General features: G+C 34.9%; 1 protein-coding gene across 3 annotated transcripts in view; it reads left to right on the top strand.

Moving 5' to 3' along the window:
- The window catches only part of SEC63 (SEC63 homolog, protein translocation regulator), a gene marked incomplete at its 5' end in the record, with an annotated part of 64,446 nt that overhangs the window by 30,444 nt on the left and 16,892 nt on the right, over positions 1-17,110 (top strand). For 2 of the 3 annotated variants that reach the window (XM_079716149.1, XM_079716148.1), the window contains 10 exons: positions 292-353; positions 946-1,004; positions 2,694-2,744; positions 3,768-3,876; positions 6,184-6,278; positions 6,378-6,510; positions 7,866-7,958; positions 8,635-8,789; positions 10,116-10,263; positions 11,612-11,694. In XM_079716149.1, the coding sequence (XP_079572275.1) occupies positions 292-353; positions 946-1,004; positions 2,694-2,744; positions 3,768-3,876; positions 6,184-6,278; positions 6,378-6,510; positions 7,866-7,958; positions 8,635-8,789; positions 10,116-10,263; positions 11,612-11,694 (988 nt within the window). Of the gene's footprint in view, positions 1-291; positions 354-945; positions 1,005-2,693; positions 2,745-3,767; positions 3,877-6,183; positions 6,279-6,377; positions 6,511-7,865; positions 7,959-8,634; positions 8,790-10,115; positions 10,264-11,611; positions 11,695-17,110 lie in introns of those variants that run through there. The other variant, XM_079716150.1, reaches the window with a different exon arrangement.

Genomic DNA, 17,110 nt, shown 5'->3' with positions numbered 1-17,110 from the left:
AGAAAATGTAGTAGCCTTTAAAGTTAAATCTTCTGGCTAGAACTGGCTAAACCTGAGAACCCATGGGCCAACTAGGAATTTGTATCTGGGCTCAATAGTTAGCATTTTCTGTTAATGCTGAATTTCTTATCTTCCTCTCCTCCTTTTTTTCTGATTTCAGAGAGTTCTTTTCTTGATTCTCTGAAATTATCTTTAAGAAGTAAGTTGGTTAGTTAATGGAGTTTGTGTATATGAGTACTTATTTTTCAGATATGGCTTTCTAATTTTGCACCTTTGTTCCTTTTATGCTAGTTTAACTGATGAAGAGTCCCGGAAAAATTGGGAAGAGTTTGGAAATCCAGATGGGCCTCAAGGTGTGGTAAATGATGATTAAAAAATACTGGGGTTATGATATGTGTATATTATAAAAATGTTAACTAGATTGAAAAGAATGTTTTGATTTTCTTAGTTTGTGAATAGGAAAATTACAACCACAAGGAGTTAAACAAATATGTAAATTGAGTTCTCTTTAATTAATTTTTACTTTATTCTTCTTTCTAGAGATTGGTTTGAAAGCTAGAACTTTGATTGATTTGATGAGGAAAGTAGTCACTGTCATTATTCTTCGTTTCCAGTTAGTAGTTGATAAAAATTGGATGAAAAAAATCTGTTTTTCTTTACTGACTAAACATTTTCTCATATATTCATAGTGTTTACATGAACTTAGGACATATAAAAGCATTTAAGTGTTCTGGGAAAAAGGAATTCACATACTTAGAATTTTTTTTTCTTCTGGAAAAATTTAAAATTTCAAATATAAACCATGTCCATCAACTTTTGTGTAATGGAAACACATAATAAGATAATCTTAAAGCTTTTTTGGAGGGGGTGGGGAGATGGAATTTGGGGATATAAAGAAATAAAACTGGAAATGGAGACTCTTCAAAAATATTCTTCCTATTTTAGCCACAAGCTTTGGAATTGCCCTGCCAGCTTGGATAGTTGACCAGAAAAATTCAATTTTGGTGAGTACATTTAAATAAGACACTATAATGTGTTCGATATATCTTGGTAATATAAAGAGAGCTTTACAAAGAAAATACTGTATGCTGTTTTCAATTTAACTGTGTATTGTGAAAACTGTTTTTGCATAATGGAGAAAAGAATCGTTTCCTATTATTAGGTTGTTGGTTTGGGGCAGTATGTTCTAGTGTAGGGTTCCCCCCCACACTGTTTAAGGAATTCCTTACAGTTGTGGTGATTTCTTGTGGAGGTGGTTTCAGATTGGGTCCTACTCTTGGTTTAGGGAACCACTGTTTTTTTATGGTATCTACATTTATCTTAAGTAGCGCTCAAAATTTAAGTTATCTTTTATTCCACATTTACCCAGGCTAAATTAATTTTAATGTGTGCTAACATAATGATATATATTACATATGGTACTTCAGGAGACAGTAGGATATCAGACTTCAGTCCGTAATAGAGGCTGCAACTCTTAAAACATCAGGAATTATCCTAACCTATTGTTCAGGAATTCCCTACTTCTCCTTTCTTGAAAATAATTATCTAGGAGCTATCTTTTTTTTTTTTTTTTTTTTGCTGTACGCAGGCCTCTCACTGTTGTGGCCTCTCCTGTTGTGGAGCACAGGCTCTGGACGCGCAGGCTCAGCGGCCATGGCTCACGGGCCCAGCCGCTCCGCGGCATGTGGGATCTTCCCAGACCGGGGCACGAGCCCCTGTCCCCTGCATCGGCAGGCGGACTCTCAACCACTGCACCACCAGGGAAGCCCCTAGGAGCTATCTTTGAAGCAATAAAAAAAATCCATGTTTTGTTTTGAAAATGGCTATTTAGTGTTATTTTATGGCTATTTATTTACATGTTATTTTCCAGGGTATATAGTTGCTGTATATAAGCATGTTTATTATGCTTAGGGTTATTCAGGGAATACTAGAGAAGAGAAAAGATAGTTAGCTACCAGATTTGAGATCAAGCAGTAGGACAGAAATCTAAGACCAATAGATAGAAATTACATGCAAACAGAACATTATGTGTTCTGTTTGATATTTAGGCAAAGAAACCAGCTTCTACCATTTATTTCCAAGGCACTAACTACTTGCCAAGGTGTGGATATATAATACAGTTGACCCTTGGACAACAGGGGCTTGAACTGTGTGGGTCCACTTAATACGTGGATTTTTTTGATAAATACGGACTACAGTACTGCACAATCCATGGTTGGTTGAATCTGCGGATGCAGAACCACAGGTAATGGGGGCCAACTCTGAAGTTAGAGGTGGATTTTCCACTGCAAGGAGGTTGGGGAGCCAAGCCCCACATTGTTCAAGGGTCAGCTGAAATTGGCCCTCCCTTTTGGCATGTTTTGCATCCATGGATAAAGAGGCCCTACTCTTTTATCACCACTTTATATAAAGGACTTGAGCATCCCTGAATTTTGCTATCCTTGGGGGCCTTAAAACCAGTTCCCCACGGATACCGAGGGATGACTATATATGCTGCAGGTTCCCTATCTGCAAAAGGAAAATAATAATGGTACCTTCCTCTTAGAGTTTGAACATAAGGATTAAATGAAGTACTGCATGAGGAGTGCTTTTAATAGTGCCTCCCCCATGTAAGGCTCAAAGTAAGTGTTCATGGATGTTGTCATAATTTACCTGATGAAGGCCATAATTTTTTCTTTCCTTTTCAATTCAAGGTTTTACTTGTCTATGGATTGGCATTCATGGTTATCCTTCCAGTTGTTGTGGTAAGTTCCAACTCTTTTTATTAACATTTTTTAGGGAACGGAATCGGTGCATGCTTTGGAGTCTCCTTATAAGATTGTAATTTGTATTAGAATATAATCCATTAATCCTTGAATTTTAAGAATCTTATATTCAGTTATACTTTAAAGGTCTTCTAAAGGTGACATATCTTTACATGTTAAAATGAATCTCCTCCTGATCCAAAAATTACACATAAATGAGATAGTACAGATGTATTTAGAATTTAAAATGAAAATCTTCCATTACCACCTCCCCCAACTCCATTTCTCTGTCAGAGATAATCACTGCTAAGTTTGCTTCCTTGTCAGGTATTTTTCTATGCATTATGTATATATACACGTGCACATTTTTTTTTAAAAGTGATCTTACTATATGTATTGTTCTGTGACTTTTTTGCTTCATACAGGGGTACAACATGTAGAACAACCTCATTTTTAAAAACAGTTGCATAGTACCTCAATACGGAGGTACCATAAAGTTTATGATTTTATTGTTTATTACTCTTATGACTGGTGGTGTTCTTACTGATCTTACGGTTCCAACGGGTCCCATAGTGAGGCTAACAATTAACCTGTCTTGCCTTCTTCATAGGATTGTTGTGTGAGAATCCACTTGTGTGGAATAATGTGAATGAAAGTAGTATATCAACTATAAAATTGCTCCTATGCTTATTTGTCAAATATTTATTGAAGACATGCTATGTGTGAGGAACCAGCTTGTTGCTTATAGCAGTGGGTTGTTTCATTCCTATTTTGTCTTTAAACAATTTCTAGCTGAAACTTAAATGTTTTAATCATATATATGTAATGAGGTAGGTTGGTGTTTAGGCCTCAGGCAGCATAAATATTTACCAAATCATTTGAAATATGTAACAAAGGCATTTGTTCTAAAGAGCAGGTCTTTTTATTGGTTTATGAACATTTAGAAAATTTGACCATTCTGCATCAAAGTTAACATTTATCGTAGTTTTTATGCTTTATTTCTGGTTTAATTTTGTGCTTTAGGGCTCTTGGTGGTATCGCTCAATACGCTATAGTGGAGACCAGATTCTAATACGCACAACACAGATTTATACATACTTTGTTTATAAAACCCGAAATATGGATATGAAACGTAAGTAAATTTAAGTAACTGTGATATTAGATTATTTTCTGAGTCATTTATGTAGAGTTGATATATATTCAACTGGAGAAATTCCATTTAATAGTTTTAGGGATATTCAGTTCATTATAGCTAAAGCTGGAGGAAAATGCTAACACCTTTTATCATATGTCTTAATCTGTAGTTCTGTTATTCCCATTTTACTCAGCTATATGTATATATCAATACATATTTTTTTCCCTCCAGAAATTTTATGGTAAAACTTCTTGTGGGCTAATTTTGTAATAATACCAGCTAACATTTCTTGAGTATTTGTCATTGCTGGGCATTGCTAGCCACTATGCATATATTAACTCATTTAATCTTTGTATGCCCCCATAAATAAGTGCTGTTTTTAAGCACATTTTATAGATGAAGAAACTGAGCCCAAGGGTACGCAGTAAGTGACAGAGCTAGGATGGAATTCAGGTAATGTGGTTCCCAAGCCCTAAACCAGTACATATATACTGTGTTAATCGTGTAAAGTATGTAGAGGTCTTGGGTGTGTTAAAAGAAAACTGCCAGAATATTTCATTCCCAGAGTCTTATTTCAAAATTCATTATGAAAAAAAAAAGTACCATCCTAAATAACTTTCTTTGATCCCATAAAGCTAGCATTATAAATTTTATCCCTGGAATATATAGTGTTGCCTTTCAGAATCACTGCTCTGTGGAAATCATACACATTTCCCTTCCCTTCCTTTAAAAAAAAAAAAAAAAGTAAGTTTTAAATTGTGCCTCACTGGAGGATGCATTTTTGTTCCAAAACCTGAGTGGACTTTTTCGTATTTCATATTTGCCAATTTTACCACCTTTCTTGGTAGTGAGAAAGAGATTCCTCAGGATCATATGACTGTGTGAGCTGATCTTGTGTTTCTGAAGAATGAACTGATCTTATATTTCTGAAGAATGAGCAGATCTTTTATTTCTGAGGAATGACTGAATGTTACCTTCCCTTATGTACATGTATGACTCTTCCTTACACTGGATCGAAATATTAATATATAAACATTCTCCCTTATGAAACTGTTTCATGCTTGTAACCTGTTTTAATGTGTTTTTTGGATCAGTGATCTTGATTTCTATTTCATTTCTGAGGATGGTACTTGGCCTTTCACAATTAATTCTATCAGAAAAGCTTTGTTTAGCTGGTGGGTTTGGTTATATATCCTTGGTTTTAGCATTGCCACCATTTATATAGCTGTCTTAGTTGTTTTCATTCAAACATTTGAGGGTAGTAATAGTAATAGCTCACACACATTACTATGCTGACTGTGTGTCAGGCACATATGAAGAAACCGAGGCCCACAGAGAGGTGAAGAATATTGTTCTAGGTCATTCAGCTACGCACTTAACCTCTGTACCGTCCTGCTTTTTGTGAGGATGTTGCATGTATTTTCTGCTGTAAGGTAAGATTGATGACTATAGTGCCAGTCATTAAAGAACTTGTATAGGCCAACGAGAGTAACGCTAATATATGTGACCTCACATCATGTGTATTTCAAGGAACACTTCCTACAAAACCCTCCAGGGTTCCATAATAAAAATTTCTGCAAATTACAGTATATTTTAGTTTACTCGAGGCTCTGAGGAGTCATGAAGTGAAGAAACCTGAAACTCTTTTTAACTCTTATTTCTCAGCTTTATTTAGCCATGGAGTCCCCGCCCCTTTTTTTGTTTTGTTTTGTTTTTTTGCGGTACGAGGGCCTCTCACTGCTGTGGCCTCTCCCACTGCTGTGGCCTCTCCCACTGCGGAGCACAGGCTCCAGACGCGCAGGCTCAGCGGCCATGGCTCACGGTCCCAGTCGCTCCGCGGCATGTGGGATCCTCCCAGACCGGGGCACGAACCCGTGTCCTCTGCATCGGCAGGCGGACTCTCAGCCACTGCGCCACCAGGGAAGCCCCTCCCCTTTTTTTTTTTACAAAGCAGTTAGTAACATCACATAGAATACTTCCTGCTATAAATTTCTGTGGAACACATGCTTAGGTCTAGAAACAGATGCTATTTGTAGTGATTTTAATGCACCTAGTTGCTTCTGGGCCCTTAATTTGATGTGTATTTCTATTTACTTGTGATAGGTAATATTGCACACATTTTAAAAAGTGAGACATTTCTTTTGTTCTGAGAGAGATTAATGCTTACTGATAGTGGAGTTCAGATGATTTTAGCATTGTATGTGATTGGAAAACTGCCTCACTCTAGGATTAATCAAGTATCATGGGAGGCAGATTAATGGGTGAGCAAATTTATTTTTCTTCATATTTCTTTTGTTTTCTTAGGTCTTATCATGGTCTTGGCTGGAGCCTCTGAATTTGATCCTCAGTATAACAAGGATGCCACAAGCAGACCAACAGATAATATTCTAATACCTCAGGTTAGGCCTGTCTCCCAAATTCCTTGATAAACATTTAAATATATAAAGTTAATGCTTTTTTAAGTATACATTTTAAAATAATTATTTTATTTACTCTAGCTAATCAGAGAAATTGGCAGCATTAATTTAAAGAAGAATGAGCCGCCACTTACCTGCCCATATAGCCTGAAGGCCAGAGTTCTTTTACTGTCTCATCTTGCTAGAATGAAAATTCCTGAGACCCTTGAAGAAGGTATTTGTGATTCTAATATCTGTAGGGTTTTAGTGGTACAGAAGAGGTGGATTTAATTAGACCTCGTGGTGCAGTGTTTTTTTTGTCACTGTTCTTTTTTGCTCAATCAGATAATTACTCAAGGACCTTTTAAAAACAAATCTATAAGCTACATACATAATTACTTCACAAATTCTTTGAAGGTATTAGTAAGTCAGATGTTTTGGCAAATGTTAAAATGTATTTCAAGGTGAGAGAATACTCTATGAAAAATGTTAAGTCAGTTGCAGATTATACAATAATTCCTGGTGACTTTTAAAAAAGGATTTTGTAAGCCTTTTGGGGCAAGAAAAAAAATGGATTTTGACAACAGATGTGTCAGTCACCGCCACCAGTACCACCATCATACTCCAGCAGTAGTTACCAATGAAGTGTCTGTTTAATCTTTATTTAAAGCTTCATGAGTACTTGAAGCCATCTATTCTACTTAAAAGAAAAGCAGTGGATTGGGACAGTGGTGTTTCCAGGGATGTCGTGAATTTGAGTGTCATCTCTTTTCACTTGCATTATTTCAATTGGAAGTTTTAAAAGAAAGTTATTATCCTTAGGGAATTTTCTTTCTGAATGAACCCCCCCCCCCCCGACTTTAAGCCGATAATGCAATCAAATGCCTTTGAAAACAAGGTCAGTTGGTGCTCAGTGATTAATGATAGGATAGGCTGCTTATGATGGAATCAAGGAGTACTATTTAGGCATTGTTTATTGAAGTTGCAAGTTAACTAGTAATTCTGTTCCTAATGTTCTGTACAGATATGAGACCATCTCAATTTTTACCAATTATCTAAGAAACCGGGAACAGATTTTTTTTTAGGTTGAGTACCAACCCCAATGGATGATCTTAATGGTTAACTATTATATGCAGTATAAATGAAAGTGTCTGTCTCCCTCCTCCTCCTCTCTCCATTTAGTTGACATTTATTCTCAGTCTTAGTCTTTGGACTTATCCATAATTATACTTATAGGAATTTAGGTACACAAGAAGAAGAATTTTGAAGTTCTTAAATTAGTAAGATTATAATTAAATTTAAGATCAAGGCTATTTCCAAAAAAAAAGGTAGGGAGTAATTTATAAAGCCCAAGACCACAATATTAAAAGTTTGCCTTTGAAACATCTAATTTGAGGTAGGGTTTTCTGATTGATTTTTGACATAGTGCTGCCGACGAGGAACTATTGTGTTCAACCTGTAATATTCTGAGGTCATGTGAAAAATTTGTGTGACAGCTTAAATTTAGCATTCGTCTTGGATTACAGGTGATAAAGATGTTTTAATCATAAAAGAAGAATGATTTGTTTCAGGTGTTTTATTGTTTTGCAGATCAGCAATTTATGCTGAAAAAATGCCCTGCCCTACTTCAAGAAATGGTTAATGTAATCTGCCAGCTAATAATAATGGCCCGGAGCCGTGAAGGTGAGGAGGAAGCATAATTATGTTGTACTTTTTCTTGCAAGCACATACAGATTACACTTCATAGTTTTAAGATTTTTGGGTGCTTAGTATAATTCTGTCTGTGAGATGAATCAGTTTTCCCAGTTTTGTTCATGGTTTTTCTTATTTCTTTCCTGTATCTTTCATATGTAAAGTATGGTGACTTATGTTTTTTGAATTTAATTTTTCATTGTTTTATTGTTATTTATTGTTATTTATTGTTTGCAAAGATTTAAAATACCCTTTTCCTTCCTCTTAGTAGTTTTAGAATTAGGTTAACAATGAGTTTGAAGTAATTCTTTAAGTGATGTGATGATGATTCATCTGACATGTAGTGTTTTTTACATAATGGAAAAAAGAACGAGAGAGTTTATTTATGGTCAGTAATGGAAAGAGAGACCCTTAAAAAAGAGATACTGGTTGTGTTTTGTTGTTATGGATGATGTCAGTTTTTGGCATGACATCAGTATGTGCATTTGACCAAGTTTGTGTATTTTCTGTGTCTTACCCAGTAACTTTTAAAGGAAATTCGACACTGTGATCATAAAATTTGAGATGTTAAGGATGTTCACATGAATTTGTTTTTGTGATGAATTGTGTACTCCTGAACATATAAAAAGTCCAGACCTGTGTTTGCTTTTCTTCTGTTCTTTCTAAGAAAGGGAGTTTCGTGCTCCAACTTTGGCATCCCTGGAAAACTGCATGAAGCTTTCCCAGATGGCTGTGCAAGGCCTTCAGCAGTTTAAGTCTCCCCTTCTGCAGCTCCCTCACATTGAAGAAGACAATCTTAGAAGGGTTTCTAATCATAAAAAGGTAATTTGCTACTTTAAAATTAGTTTTAAGCAGTTTGTCCTGTCACTTAAAGGTAACATGAATGAAAATTTTTCTAGAAATGGTTACTATGAACTTAGATTTACAATGTTTTAAACTTTAAAACTATCCCTCAAGTGATTCTGTTAATACTTTCTTGATTAGGTAGCTGTTATAATATTTTACTACTGTAGTGGTTTACTTTGGGGGTCAGTGCATTTTAGCAGTCAACACTTTCTTTGTTCTTTATGTTGCCAAAAATAAACGTACTAAGTAAAAATGCACTGTATACGTTCCATTTATTTCATTCGTGGCTTAAAGTTTGGGTATTAGTTTATTGGTTGAGTCTGAGCAAAAAAAATGAAGCATTCAAAAAATAAGTAGATCAAATACAGATAATTCTTATTTAGAAAATACAATCTGTATATAGAGTATGATAATAAATCTTAAGATATTTCAGAAATGTAATATAAATGAAAACTTGAGGAAATATAAGAAAAAGTGGAATGAAATTATAATTTTGGTAGGAGATTTTAAACATTACTTTGTATATATTGATATTAGACAAAGTAGGCAGAAGATAGACATTGGATTCGATAGTGTTAAGGTAGAACTAATAAATATATATTAGAAATTTGCATCAGAGTTCTCTCCTTTCAAGTAAGTGTGTTACTCTTATAAATTTGATCACATTTTAAGTCATAATTGTAAACTTGAGAATTCAAAAGCAGGCATTTCACATGCCTCATGAGCTAATCCCTATCGGTGAAAGTAAAAATTAATAACTGGCACCAAATACTCAGAAATTAAAAAACCCTCTCCTGAGTATCCATTTAGTCAGGCTGGGCTTTACTGCAATAACAGATAGCTGTATTTAGAAAATAACAAAAATGAGAGTATTGCATAGTAAAACTTAAGGGTGCATGCAGCTGTTACATGGACATAAATTCATACTCTTCAAGGTTTTTATCATTAAAATTAAAAATAAAGGTCTGCAAACTGAACAAATCAAATGACAGTCGTTCTTGCTTGGGTCAAGAGTTTATATGAATGTTATTATTTTTTTCCTCTAACTTTATTTTTTTCTAATTAAAAAAAGTAGCTGTGTATTAACTTTGTAATCAAAAAAATTCTTAAATTTAAATTTCCTTGGAGAAAAAGGCCGTGAAATGCAGTGAAGTTGTATTTTCTGCTTTGAAATGTATATAATCTTAACATTTTTCTAAAAGTCTTTGGATTTTGTTTTGATAAACATGCTAATAATTTTCCTTTTATGTAAAGTTATATGACTTCGGGATTTATTTTCTTTCTCTCTCTTTTTAAATTTAGTACAAAATTAAGACTATCCAGGATTTGGTGAGTTTAAAAGAATCAGATCGTCACAATCTATTGCACTTCCTTGAAGATGAAAAGTATGAAGAGGTTATGGCTGTCCTTGGGAGTTTCCCATTTGTGACCATGGACATAAAATCACAGGGTAAGTGGGAGGTTTCCCATTGCTTCCCTTTTGATAGATTGGCTTTTGTTTATTTGGCTCAAGGTCCTCAAAACACTTTATTTAATAACTTTTAATTAGACGTTGCAGAACTGTAGTTTACCTGTCAGATTTGCTGTGATGGAAGATGTTGTATACTTATTAGTTTTGAGAACCCTACTTTTATTATCCTCCTAATGGGCTTAGGTTTGAGGATGCTTCTGTTCTGTAGTTCAGCTTTCAAGAAGATCTTAACTTTTCAAAGAATGAAAGAGATTTCTAGATGTAATGAAGGATATTTGAAATATATCTATTGTTAGTATAAGATACCTGCTTAGTTCTAAAATTAATTTTTAAAAAACCTAACTTGTTTATATTAATTAAATCTTGAAAATCACCATGCTCTGTGCCACACTTATGTGTTTTTCTTGACTTACTTCTGTCTTTGTCTGCTTGGAGTAAAAAAAAATAGAGATTATTTTTCTACCTACATAATTGTCCTGTGAGTTCCCATTTTAGAGCTGAATATAGTATCTTAGAATGGTGACAGAATTAGAGATTATTCTGCTCCATTCCTTCATTGTGACATTGTTCTGAGCTTTGACATTTACTAAGTTGCCATTGTGAAAACATTCTTGGGGGACCAAGAATACAAGGATGTGTTAGGAATTGTTTCTGTTTTTAAAGGGCTTGTAGTTAAGTTTATTTTATTATTAGACTTTTGGGGATGTGTGTGGCAAATGTGGTTTTAAAAAATTAAACAATTGCAAAAAACATTGCAAAAAATGTTTTTAAAGTGTTTTTCAATATAAACAATATTTTCAAGTTCTTGCCTTAAAATATCTTTACTGTTGCTCAGAATACTAGTTTTAATTATTTTATTCTTACAGGCACACATTTGTTCATATAGGTAAGATCTTGTGAGTATAAAGTTTGTACAATTTAATAGAGTGACAGAATCCTATTTTTATATCACTGTGAGAGAAAGCTGTTGTAGTCCTAACATACTCTGTTTTAAAAGACTTGGGTTTGAAACTTAGCAGTGTCGATATAGCCATTTTGTGACCTTGGGCATTTTACTTTATTTCTGAACCTCAGTATCTTCTTTAAAGAAATAATAATAATGCTTCATAGAGCTGATTTAAGGATTAAATGAGTACATTGTTGAAGGCATCTACTAGAGAGCTTTTTACAGAGTAGATAGTCAATAAATTATTTTTTATTTAGTAGGTTTAAAACTCTGTATGTTTGAAATACTGAAATACCAGATTGATTTGAATAAGTTAGGTTTTACTGTTTGCCTTGACATAGAGCTTGATTTTTATTTATTTATTTTTATTTTATCTTATAGTATTGGATGATGAAGATAGCAACAACATCACAGTAGGATCCTTAGTTACAGTGTTGGTTAAATTGACAAGGCAAACAATGGCAGTAAGTAGTCTGTATTTTTATGCTTTAAGAGTTATGTGTTAATATGGGGAGGGGGAAGGGTAAGCTGTGACCAAGCAAGAGAGAGGCATGGACATATATACACTACCAAACATAAGGTAGATAGCTAGTGGGAAGCAGCCACATAGCACAGGGAGATCAGCTCAGTGCTTTGTGACCGCCTGGAGGGGTGGGATAGGGAGGGTGGGAGGGAGGGAGACGCAAGAGGGAAGGGATATGGGAACATATGTATATGTATAACTGATTCACTTTGTTATAAAGCAAAAACCAACACACCATTGTGAAGCAATTATACTCCAATAAAGTTGTAAAAAAAAAAAAGTTATGTGTTAAGGCTTTTATATTCTCTCACTCTAAGTTATACATTCTCAAAGTCAAAACTGTTGTAGATTTGCAAATGTTAATTTTGCAGGTTCTGTTAGTTGTTTTGTAATTTTAAATTAATTTTTATAGTTTTCACATTAGTTTTTCACACACACAAAGTTGAAAAATATATTAATTCTTCCTCTGATGATTTGTTAATTCCCTATAAAACATTATAATTACAAGGTAGTGTGGGTATCATTCTTAAACTGTAAAGTGTTATACAGAGATTAATTATTGATTATTGTTGAGAATTTCATTACCTACTTTTTTTTGAATTTTATTTTTTTATACAGCAGGTACTTATTAGTTATCTGTTTTATGCATATTAGTGTATATATGTGAATCCCAATCTCCCAATTCATCCCACCACCACCAGCACGCCCCCCGCCACTTTCCCCGCCTTGGTGTCCATACGTTTGTTCTCTACATCTGTGTCTCTATTTCTGCCCTGCAAACCAGTTCATCTGTACCATTTTTCTAGGTTCCACATATATGCGTTAATATACGATATTTGTTTTTCTCTTTCTGACTTACTTCACCCTGTATGACATTCTCTAGATCCATCCACGTCTCAACAAATGACCCAATTTCATTCCTTTTTATGGCTGAGTAATATTCCATTGTATATATGTCCCACATCTTCTTTATCCATTTGTCTGTTGATGCGCATTTAGGTTGCTTCCATGTAGCTATGTAAATAGTGCTGCAATGAACATTGGGGTGGATGTGTCTTTTTCAATTATGGTTTTCTCTGGGTATATGCCCAGTAGTGGGATTGCTGGGTCATATGGTGATTCTATTTTTAGTTTTTTAAGGAACCTTCATACTGTTCTCCATAGTGGCTGTATCAGTTTACACTCCCACCAAGAGTGCAAGAGGGTACCCTTTTCTCCACACCCTCTCCAGCATTTGTTTGTAGATTTTCTGATAATGCCCATTCTTACTGGTGTGAGGTGATACCTCACTGTAGTTTTGATTTGCATTTCTCTAATGATGTTGAGCATCTTTTAATGTGCTTCTTGGCCATCTGTATGTCTTCTTTGGAGAAATGTCTATTTAGGTCTTCTGCCCATTTTTGATTGGGTTGTTTGTTTTTTAATATTGAGCTGCATGAGCTGTTTATATATTTTGGAGATTAATCCTTTGTCCATTGATTCATTTCAAATATTTTCTCCCATTCTGAGGGTTGTCTTTTCGTCTTGTTTGTAGTTTCCTTTGCTTTGCAAAAGCTTTTAAGTTTCATTAGTTCCCATTTGTTTATTTTTGTTTTTATTTTCATTACTCTAGGAGGTGGGTCAAAAAAGATCTTGCTGTGATTTATGTCAAAGAGTGTTCTTCCTATGTTTTCCTTTAAGAGTTTTATAGTGTCCGGTCTTACATTTAGGTCTCAAATCGATTTTGAGTTTATTTTTGTGTATGGTGTTAGGGAGTGTTCTAATTTCATTCTTTTACATGTAGCTGTCCAGTTTTCCCAGCACCACTTATTGAAGAGACTGTCTTTTCTCCATTGTATATCCTTGCCTCCTTTGTCATAGATTAGTTGACTATAGGTGCGTGGGTTTATCTCTGGGCTTTCTATCCTGTTCCATTGATATATATTTCTGTTTTTGTGCCAGTACCATATTGTCTTGATTACTGTAGCTTTGTAGTACAGTCTGAAGTCAGGGAGTCTGATTCCTCCAGCTCCGTTTTTTTCCCTCAAGACTGCTCTGGCTATTTGGGGTCTTTTGTGTCTGCATACAAATTTTAAGATTTTTTGTTCTAGTTCTGTAAAAAATGCCACTGGTAATTTAATAGGGATTACATTGAATCTGTAGATTGCTTTGGGTAGTATAGTCATTTTCACAATATTGATTCTTCCAATCCAAGTACATGGTATCTCTCTCCATCTGATTTTGTCATCTTTGATTTCTTTCATCAGTGTCTTATAGTTTTCTGAGTACAGGTACAGGTCTTTTGTCTCCCTAGGTAGGTTTATTCCTAGGTATTTTATTCTTTTTGTTACAGTGGTGAATGGGATTGTTTCCTTAATTTCTCTTTCTGATCTTTTGTTGTTAGTGTATAGGAATGCAAGAGATTTCTGTGCATTAATTTTGTATCCTGCAACTTTACCAAATTCATTGATTAGCTCTAGCAGTTTTCTGGTGGCATCTTTAGGATTCTCTATGTATAGTATCATGTCATCTGCAAATAGTGACAGTTTTACTTCTTCTTTTCCAATTTGTATTTCTTTTTCTTCTCTGATTGCCGTGGCTAGGACTTCCAAAACTATGTTGAATAATAGTGGCGAGAGTGGACATCCTTGTCTCGTTCCCGATCTTAGAGGAAATGCTTTCAGTTTTTCACCATTGAGAATGATGTTTGCTGTGGGTTTGTCGTATATGGCCTTTATTATGTCGAGGTAGGTTCCCTCTCTGACCACTTTCTGGAGAGTTTTTATCATAAATGGGTGTTGAATTTTGTCAAAAGCTTTTTCTGCATCTATTGAGATGATCATATGGTTTTTATTCTTCAGTTTGTTAATATGAAGTATCACATTGATTGATTTGCATATATTGAAGAATCCTTGCATCCCTGGGATAAATCCCACTTGATCATGGTGTATGATCCTTTTAATGTGTTGTTGGATTCTGTTTGCCAGTATTTTGTTGAGGATTTTTGCATCTATATTCATCACTCATACTGGTCTGTAATTTTCTTTTTTTGTAATATCTTTGTCTGGTGTCGGTATCAGAGTGATGGTGGCCCCATAGAATGAGTTTGGGAGTGTTCCTTCCTCTGCAATTTTTTGGAAGAGTTTGAGAAGGATGGGTGTTTAGCTCTTCTCTAAATGTTTGATAGAATTCACCTGTGAAGCCATCTGGTCCTGGACTTTTGTTTGTTGGAAGACTTTTAATCACATTTTCAATTTCATTACTTGTGATTGGTCTGTTCATATTTTCTGTTTATTCCTGGTTCAGTCTTGGGAGATTATACCTTTCTAAGAATTTGTCCATTTCTTCCAGGTTTTCCATTTTATTGGCATAGAGTTGCTTGTAGTAGTCTCTTAGGATGCTTTGTATTTCTGTGGTGTCCATTGTAACTTCTCCTTTTTCATTTGTAATTTTACTGATTTGAGTCCTCTCCCTCTTTTTCTTGATGAGTCTGGCTAAAGCTTTATCGGTTTTGTTTATCTTTTCAAAGAACCAGCTTTTAGTTTTATTGATCTTTGCAATTGTTTTCTTTGTTTCTATTTCAGTTATTTCTGCTCTGATCTTTATGATTTCTTTCCTTCTACTAACTTTGGGTTTTGTTTGTTGTTCTTTCTCTAGTTCCTTTAGGTGTAAGGTTAGATTGTTTATTTGAGATTTTTGTTGTTTCTTGAGGTAGGCTTGTCTTGCTATAAACTTCCCTCTTAGAACTGCTTTTGCTGCGTCCCATAGGTTTTGGATCATCGTGTTTTCACTGTCATTTGTCTCTAGGTATTTTTTGATTTCCTCTTTGATTTCTTCAGTGATCTCTTGGTTATTTAGTAACGTATTGTTTAACCTCCACGTGTTTGTGTTTTTTATGTTTTTTTCCCTGTTATGGATTTCTAATCTCAAAGCATTGTGGTCAGAAAAGATGCTTGATATGATTTCAATTTTCTTAAATTTACTGAGGCTTGATTTGTGACCCAAGATGTGATCTATCCTGGAGAATGTTCCGTGCGCACATGAGAAGAAAGTGTAATCTGCTGTTTTTGGATGGAATGTCCTATAAATATCAATTAAATCTATCTGGTGTATTGTGTCATTTAAAGCTTGTGTTTCCTTATTAATTTTCTGTTTGGATGATCTGTCCATTGGTATAAGTGAGGTGTTAAAGTCCCCCACTGTTACTGTGTTACTGTCGATTTCCTCTTTTATAGCTGTTAGCAGTTGCCTTATGTATTGAGGTGCTCCTATGTTGGGTGCATATATAATTATAATTGTTCTGTCTTCTTGGATTGATCCCTTGATCATTATGTAGTGTCTTTCCTTATCTCTCGTAACATTCTTTACTTTAAAGTTTATTTTATCTGATATGAGTATTGCTACTCCAGCTTTCTTTTGATTTCCATTTTCATATCTTTTTCCATCCCCTCAGTTTCAGTCTGTATGCGTCCCTAGGTCTGAAGTGGGTCTCTTGTAGACAGCACATATATGAGTCCTGTTTTTGTATCCATTCAGCGAGCCTATGTCTTTTGGTTGGAGCATTTAATCCATTCACGTTTAAGGTAATTATCGATGTGTATGTTCCTCTGACCATTTTCTTAATTGTTTTAGGTTTGTTTTTGTGGGTCCTTTTCTTCTCTTGTGTTTCCCACTTAGAGAAGTTCCTTTAACATTTGTTGTAGAGCTGGTTTGGTGGTGCTGAATTCTCTTAGCTTTTGCTTGTCTGTAAAGCTTTTGATTTCTCTGTCGAATCTGAATGAGATCCTTGCTGGGTAGAGTCATCTTGGTTGTAAGTTCTTCCCATTTATCACTTTAAATATATCATGGCACTCCCTTCTGGCTTGTAGAGTTTCTGCTGAGAAATCAGCTGTTAACCTTATGGGAGTTCCATTGTATGTTATTTATCATTTTTCCCATGTTGCTTTCAGTAATTTTTCTTTGTCTTTCATTTTTGTCAATTTGATTACTTTGTGTCTCAGCGTGTTTCTCCTTGGGTTCATCCTGCCTGAGACTCTCTGTGCTTCCTGGACTTGGGTGGCTATTTCCTTTCCCATGTTAGGGAAGTTTTCAACTATAATCTCTTCGGATATTTTCTCGAGTCCTTTCTCTCTCTCTTCTCCTTCTGGGACCCCTGTAATGTGATTGTTGTCGCATTTAATGTTGTCCCAGAGGTCTCTTAGGCTGTCTTCATTCCTTTTCACTCTTTTTTCTTTATTCTGTTCTGTGGCAGTGAATTCCACCATTCTGTCTTCCAGGTCACTTATCCGTTCTTCTGCCTCAGTTATTCTGCTATAGATTCCTTCAAGTGTATTCTTCATTTCAGTTATTGTATTGTTCATCTCTGTTTGTTCTTTAAT

Source organism: Hyperoodon ampullatus, assembly GCF_949752795.1.
Source record: "Hyperoodon ampullatus genome assembly, chromosome: 12".
Taxonomy (NCBI): domain Eukaryota; kingdom Metazoa; phylum Chordata; class Mammalia; order Artiodactyla; family Ziphiidae; genus Hyperoodon; species Hyperoodon ampullatus.
This window is presented reverse-complemented; position numbering and strand designations above follow the sequence as displayed.